Consider the following 7678-nt stretch of genomic DNA (forward strand, 5'->3'; position numbering starts at 1 on the left):
GGTGCCTAATAGGTACTTAACAAATGCTGAATGAATTAACCACAGGTGTCCCGGGGCTCTCTGGATTTTTGCCTTGGAAATCTCTGTCAGTCCACTTTTCAAATCAACTTCCTGTGTTCCCACCTACACCGGAGTCTGGACTAGGACGTCAGGTCCTCCGGGAAGATGGCACTGGCTGAAATGGTGGGGTGGGGATGAGCCAGGTCCAGCATCCCTCTCAGGCCCTGTCTCTACCCGCACCACCCTGCTCTGGGTGAACATGGGGTTGGGCTGGGTTTGTTCTTTGGGTCGGAACTCCCTTCCTGACCACCTCCATACGGGGACGGCGGTCATCTCCAACGAAAACTGAATCCAACCAAAGAAATGAGCCCCGAGGGACAGCCCCACTTGGGGTATAACGTGTTTGATCTGTTTAAACATCTTCGTGACGATACGTTGCGAGAACTCTGGGATCCAGTGATTCGACTTTTGGGAAACGGCTTCGAGGAAACAATCCCACACTGTTTGGAGAAGAACCGGGACACACAGGATGTTCCTTCCTCATCATAGCAAACAACTGAAAACACCTGCGTCGCCAGCACCGGGGGCTGGTTCCACCGTCACCATCAGTGGACGGAATGTGATGCAGTCTTTTGGAATGAACATTATAAAGTCTGCGTATTAAGGTGCAAAACGGCAACAAATAGAATGAGCAAAAAGACAGAATATATGATCCAGTGGTCTCCCCAGGATGAATCGCACACAGGAAGAAACACTCACATGGACACTGAGTTGTGAGATGGGGTAGAATCTGGGGCGCTGTTTTCTCCTTTGCTCTCCTTCACAGACTTTCATCCTGGGCCATGCCAGCCTAGCGTGGGCTCCCTGTCTGCTGCTGGGCTGCCTGCCCTCCCCAGAGCTGTGAGTTTCCTGAGGGCGGGGCCATCATACTCACCTGGGCACTGACTCCCTATCTTCGCTCCTATCTATGCACAAAGCCCAAGACCCTGCATACCCTAGGTGCTAAATCAGTGCCTATTAAAGAGGCACTGCAAGCACCATGACAGCAGGAGCCACAAGCTCTCCACTGGCATCTGCAGTGGTGGAACAAGGCAAGGCACTCAGAGATGTGCCTGCTATTTTGGAATGAATACAAGAGTGGGGCCAGGGAACAAAGATGGCATCGTAGAATGGTTAAGAACTACGTGTAGATGGTGGCTGTGACCCAATTTGTGGGAACCATGGGGGCCCCGGGTTAGAAGTGGGTTGTGGCTCATTTCCAGCAATCCAGAGACGAACTTTGAAGCTCTGCCATCAGCGACCTGGGGTTGAAATTCTGCCCTGGCCACTGCCAGGCTGTGTGAGGCAAGTCAACATTCTCTGCCCCCACATCCAAGGTCCATCAGGGCCAGGCCAGGGCAGTCCTAGGCATGAGGCAGCTCCGGCAGCACCTCCTCATCTCCAGCAAAACATGGTTGGCTGAATAGGCCACTGATCGGCCATCTTCCTGCCCTCTGCTCAGTCTCCCTGGAAAGTGATGTCTTCTTTGAGGCTTCAGTGGCCATCCCTCCACACTCAGACTCCCAGGGTCTTTGGCCCCAGCCCTATCCTCTCCCCTGAGCTCCAGACCCAAAACCAACTGACTGTATGAATCCTCCAATTGGGTCCTCCAATGATCCCCAGTCTCAAATTCAGCAGGTCCCCACATGATTTTCGCACGCTGCCCACCACCCCTCTGGTCTCCCACTGGACACCCCACCCACCAAGGAGCCCCAGCCTCATCCTAGACTCCTGCCTCTCCACTCCCTATTCCTCACCAAGTGGGCTAATCTGCCCCCTAACTCTTCCTCACACCCTGAACCTGTCCCTCCTTTTTACCAGCAGGATGGCTAGGCCCCCGGCCACACTCTACCCAGCAGCCAGGTGATCCTCCTAGAGCAAGCTTGTCTAACCCCTGGCCCATGGGTGCACGAGCCCCGGGATGGCTCTGAATGCGGCCCAACACAAATTCGTAAACTTTCTTGATACATTATGAGATGTTTTTGTGATTTTTTGTTTTTGTTTCTTAGCTCATCAGATATCGTTAGTGTTAGTGTATTTTACATGTGGCCCAAGACAATTCTTCTTCTTCCAATGTGGCCCAGGGAAGCCAAAAGATTGGACGCCCCTGTCCTAGAGGATCCGTCCGACCCTGTCATTCCCTGCCTAACCCCCTGCCGGCTCCTCTGTCAGTGAAGAGGTCAGCGTCCTCACATGGCCTACAAGTTCCTGCACATCCTGCTCTCCACCCTCCCGCCAGACTGCGCACCAGGCACCCTGCCCACGGCTCTGGTCTCAGCCCTTCACTCCAGTGACACCCTTGGGTGATATTTATGCGTCTACCAGGCCTAAGCTGAAATGTCCCTGCCTCTGGGGGGCCTGTCCTGACCCGCTGAGCCTGGGTCCCTTGACCTGAGCCATCATCACACCCACCAGCCCATCTGTAAAGCCGTCTGTCCATTTGTCTGTCGTCCTTCTACACCACCACCAGCATGATGACCAGGCCCACGTCTGGGCCTTTGCAGTGTTTCCCTGGTGACCTAGGCAAAGTGCAAACGTTTGTTGAGTGATGAAGGAAGAAGCCTCTCGGTGGCCTCATCTCTCATCCCTGAGGCAGGGTGGTGGGGCAGACGGAAACCATCCAGGCAGCCATGGCCCCGCTCTGTCCCAGCTTCACCACTAATTTGCTGTGTGCTCTTGGGGGAGCACTCGCTCTGTCTTGTTTCTTCATAAGGGGAGGGAGCTGGTTGGATGACCTGGTCTCTAAGGTCTCTCTCTGATCCAAGATTCCCCGTCTACACACCACAGACAGGCCGCTCGCTCCATTCCTGCCCATGGAACCCCCTTTGTCTCTACTGTTCCTCCCATGTGAACTGTCCCTCCGTCCCTCCGTCCCTCCTCTTTGTCCCACCTACCCAGCGCCAGTGTCTCCACTGTGTAAATTTCTAAATTCTCTTTTCTAGACTTTTCTTTATAATGAACATGTATCACTTCAATTTTGAATTTTCTTTTATTATTTTGTAAGACACAGAAGTAACCTATGCTCATGATAAAATAAGAAGTCAAATACAGGTGAACAGCCCTAATCCAAAAGCCTGAAATCTGAAATGCTCTAAAATCCTAAATGCTCGCGACCAACACAACAGCACAGGCGGTAAATTCACACCTGACTCCACGTGACAGGTGCAATCCAAACTTTGTTTCATGCACAAAATTATTTAAACTATTATATAAAATTACCTTTAGGCTATATGTGTAAGATATATAAGAAAAAAACAATTTCATGTTTAGACTTGGGTTCCCACCCCCAAGCTATTTCATTATGCATATGCAAATATTCCAAAATCCAAAAGAAATTAGAAATCTGAAATGTTTCTGGTCCAAAGCATGTCAGATAAGGCATACTCAACCTGTAAAAGTATGACACTGGGCGCGGTGGCTCATGCCTGTAATCCCAGCACTTTGGGAGGCTGAGACAGGTGGATAACCTGAGGTCAGGAGTTTGAGACCAGCCTGGCCAACATGGTGAAACTCCATCTCTACTAAAAATACAAAAATTAGCCGAGTGTGGTGGCGGGCACCTGTAATCCCAGCTACTTGGGAGGCTAAGGCAGGAGAATCGCTTGAACTCGGAATACAGAGGTTGCAGTGAGCCAAGATCATGCCACTGCACTCCAGCCTGGGCGACAGAGCGAGACTCCATCCCAAAAAAAAAAAAAAAAAGGATGTAAAATACGAAGTGAAAATCCCTCGCCCCATACCACACCCAAAGGTGACCAACCACTATAACCAGCTGGCGCATTTCTATAATCAGAACAAAAATCAACACGTATTTATTTCAGCCAACACCAACAAACGAATGCTCCCACTCTTTCAGGTCAGGCCCACATGCTCACCCCTCCACACACGCTCCTCCAGTACTCCAGGGCTCTTTCTTTTTGAGGTGGCTCTGACATCAGACTGCCTACCACTTACAAGCTCTGCCACTTACCTAACCTCCCTCTGCCTCAGTTTCTTCATGCAAGTGTGGATAATAACAACGCTCTGTTGATACAGTTATTTCGAGGAGTAAATAGTCTTGCACATAGGAAGCTCTTAGAATGGTGCCTGGGTGAACTGAGTGCCTTCCAAATGTCAGCGCTTACCACTGTTATTGAGTAACTATCCTGTGCTGAGCAACAGGGATACCAAAGTTTGGGTACAGAACCCCTGTGTCTTCTGGGAGCTGACAGTGGCACCGGGGGTCAAGGCACCTGCGTGCGTGTGCACACACACAGCCCTGCCTACAGGCGGCTCTCCTCAGCCCTTAAAACACTCAACACATGTTATCTCATCTGATTCTTAGGATCATCGTGAGCAGGGGCCAGTGCTGGCATCTCAGAGGCTCAGAGGGCTTAAATGCCCAGTGTCAGGGCACACAGCTAAGAAGGGCCAGCCAGGATCCAAACCCAGGCCAGCTGGATCCATGACTCCACCAAAGAGCCACAAGAAAGCACTACCCACCCACCCAGGGTTAAGTGGAGCCCAGCCAAGCACAGTGAGAGGCGGGCCAGGAGAAAGGGCAGCGGGGGCTTCAGGAGCAGTGGGGCAGGCCAGCAGGGCCTGAGACACTGATGTTTATTATTCCCACGCGCTGGCCTTGTCTCCGCAGCCAGGCCACCATGTCCCAGAGGGCTGGCCCACGCCTCAACCTCGTGGCCTACTGCCACCCTCGTCCCATGTGCCGCAGAGCTGGCCACACATTCACTGGCTGGTGTCTGCTTCCTCAGCTCCTCTCACTAAAGCATCCATGACACCTGGGGAAGCAGGTTGAGGAGGAAAAGCTACCCGCTGGGCCAGAGGCAGGGCCGGGAGGTAGAGAGGATTGAACACGCACAGACCTGGGTCCCGGTGTGGCCTTAGCCTCTGACTATTTTGGAGTCCCCAGATGAGCCACCCTGCCTTTGTTAATCTCAATCACCTCATCTATAAAATGGGCAGACCGTTACCCTCTCTTGGGGCAGTTATGAGGGTTAAGGGAGGGGCCTTGGGAAGATGCTCTGGACAGCAGCGAGCCGTAGTGTTGTCTGCGAGTGTGGGGGCTGACACACTTGTTGAACACTGACCTGATGTGCTTTTTCTCTTTTCCAGGCAAGAATCAATATTAATGAGCCCACTTAACAGATGGCACCCAGAGAGGACAAAAACCTGCCTGAGTAATGCAGTTAGAAAGTAGTGGAGCTAGGATTTGAACCCAGGTTCCTCTAAGCCCCATGTGCTTCCACTGTAGAGGCCTCCAGGTGAGGAGGCAGTATTTGCATGGAGGCCTCATGTGCCATGCCAGGTGGAGTCTCAGACCTCAGCCTCTGAGTCTAAGGCATTATCAGAGAGCTGCAGCCCTGGAGCCTTCAGGCCTGGCCTCCTCCATCTGGCTCCCTCTGATCCTCCCGGCTCAGCTCACGGCCTCGGGGAAGGTTTCTGGGTTTGATGATGCCATTAGAGATCCCCAGGGGTCTCTGCCCACCTGAGGACCTGGGAGCCAGTGACCCCTTGCTCCCAGGAGGGGCTGGCACCAATAGCCCAGCTGGAGCCTGGCTGGGTGGTGCCCCAGGAGAGGCGAAGGCGCCAGTTCTTGAGATGGGGAAACAATGAGGTATGTCTAAGCCTCCCTCTCTAGGCCCGGAGCAGTGACTTCGGCCTCTTCCTCCCCACCAACTAGGGGTCAGAATTATGGGGGAGGTACATCTGTTCCTCCTCCACACAACACTCACCCTTCACTTCTCTGAAATGCAACGGGCCTAACACCAGATTGGGGGGTAGGGGTGGTGGAATGGGAGCTCAGGTCAGGGTTCTGGGTATTTACCCCAGCAGGGATCTCCCTCCACACCCTCGCTGGCCTTGGCTACTCCCGAGCCGACTTCCCTTCCCACAGCCAGGCCTAGGATTCCCCAGGTTGAGGCTGAGCCTTCAGCGCCTGCCCTGAGAGACACACCTGCCCAGGTCGGTGCTGCCCAATCCAGAGGGGCCTGGCGGCCAGGCCTGGCAGGTAGGCCCATCTGGGCAGGCAGGGCTCGGGGAGGGGCCCAAGACATCCTCCTCCCAGCACCAACAACGTCGTTGCCCCAGGAAACTGCGACCCCCGCCCCTACAGGCTGTTCCCAGCTCTATTCAGAAACCTTCGAACTGGGCACAGGCTAAGATGCAGCTTGCCTGCCCGCTCCGGGATCGCCCCGACCCCAGACCCTGCCGCAGCCCGGAGGTCGGGGAGAAGGCGGCCTCCGAGCCCCCTCCTCCAATTCCAGCGCAGACCTCCCAGCCTAGGACAAGGAATGGCGGAGGGAATAGCCTCATGAACATGCAGCGGCTACCAGTCCGGACTTGAGGCTGGCGGGGCTTCTTGGGGGGCGGGGTGGGGCTCTGTCCCGGGAAGAGACCCCATTCCCACTCTGCCCTCTCGTTCCCGGGTTCCCGAGGTTCTGGGGTGGGGGGCGGGCAGGGCAGCCCAGGCGAATCAGTCCCGGCTGAAGGGCGAGGCGCGCGGCGGCTGGGGACTCTCACCTGAAATTGGGAGGTGACGCGATGTGCAGCCCCAGGAACGGGGAGGCGGCGGGCGGGGACGCGGCCCCCCCGCCCAGGCCGCCGCTTTCTCGCTCCGCCATTCTCGGGCACAGCCCTGGCCATCCGGGCGGAGCGCGGCGCGGAGGAGGCGGCGGCTGCGAAGGAGGCGGAGGCGCGGCGAGGGGGCAGCCTCCGCCGCAGGGCTCGGGCTAGGCGGGCGCGGCGGGCGCACCTGTGTCTGGCAGGGCGCGGCACCGCACCGCGCACGGCTCGCGGGACTGGCGAGAGCGCCCCGCGCGCGCCCCCGGGCCCCGGCCGGGGTCTCGCGCGCCCCGCCCCGGCCCCGCCCCCACCCTCCAGCCCCGCCCCCGGAGATGGCGCTCTCCGCGGTGCTGAAGCCACGGCCCCTGCGGCCCTGGGCTTGGCTCAGCCCCGCCCTAAATCCGACACCGACTCTCCTCCACCCCGTGGCCGGTGTGGGCCTTATCCCTCCGGGTGGGCTTAGTGCCTGGGTATCAGATGACTAATGGCAGGACACTGGACCCCAAGATCCAGGTTGGCTCCCCGCAGCAGAGACCAAGAAGGCAGACGGAAAAGGAGGGTCGTGGAGGAAGGCAGAGAAAGGAGAGGATGTCAGTGGGCTCTTATAGCGTACAGGTTTGGAGTCAGGTGGTGTGAATTCACTGGCTCCACAAGTGACTGGACAGTGGGACCTTGCATTAGTGACTTCAGAGCACTAAGGTTTGGTCTTCTCATCTGCGAAATGGAACAATAACGGTCCCTCTCATGGTTGTTGTGAGAATGTAACGTAACACAAATGTGTTGCCACTGAGACCCGGAAACACTCCACCTCCTGCGCTGGGATCCAGGCCTCACCCCGGTCCTGTCCCTTTACCTTGAGGGGACCCTCCCAAAGACTCTCCCTAGAGGCTGTCCTCTCTAAAGATTGACCCAAACCTCTCTTCAGCCCCAAGCAGCTACTCGTGGTGAATTGAGCCATCCGGGCTTCTCAGTCTCTCGCCAGGACCTTCCCAGCATTCTTCTTAGCGCCTCAACTTCATTTCCTGCAAAGCACCCCTCTTCTGCACCCACACACACACATTCTAAGACTTGGGGCCTTTCC

At 55.8% G+C, this 7678-nt stretch overlaps 1 protein-coding gene across 4 annotated transcripts in view; it reads right to left on the reverse strand.

Annotated features, from left to right (window-relative positions):
- The window catches only part of MAPK8IP1 (mitogen-activated protein kinase 8 interacting protein 1), a 20790-nt gene extending 13955 nt beyond the window's left edge, over positions 1 to 6835 (reverse strand). For all 4 annotated transcript variants that reach the window (XR_013403881.1, XR_013403883.1, XM_028833483.2 and 1 more), the window contains exon 1: positions 6556 to 6835. Coding sequence is in view for 2 of the 4 variants with exons in the window: in XM_028833483.2 (XP_028689316.2) it covers positions 6556 to 6656 (101 nt within the window). In the remaining 2 variants the exon portion in view is untranslated. The remainder of the gene's footprint in view (positions 1 to 6555) is intronic.
- Positions 6836 to 7678: the final 843 nt, after the last annotated feature.

Source organism: Macaca mulatta, chromosome 14 (genome assembly GCF_049350105.2).
Source record: "Macaca mulatta isolate MMU2019108-1 chromosome 14, T2T-MMU8v2.0, whole genome shotgun sequence".
Classification (NCBI taxonomy): Eukaryota; Metazoa; Chordata; class Mammalia; order Primates; family Cercopithecidae; genus Macaca; species Macaca mulatta.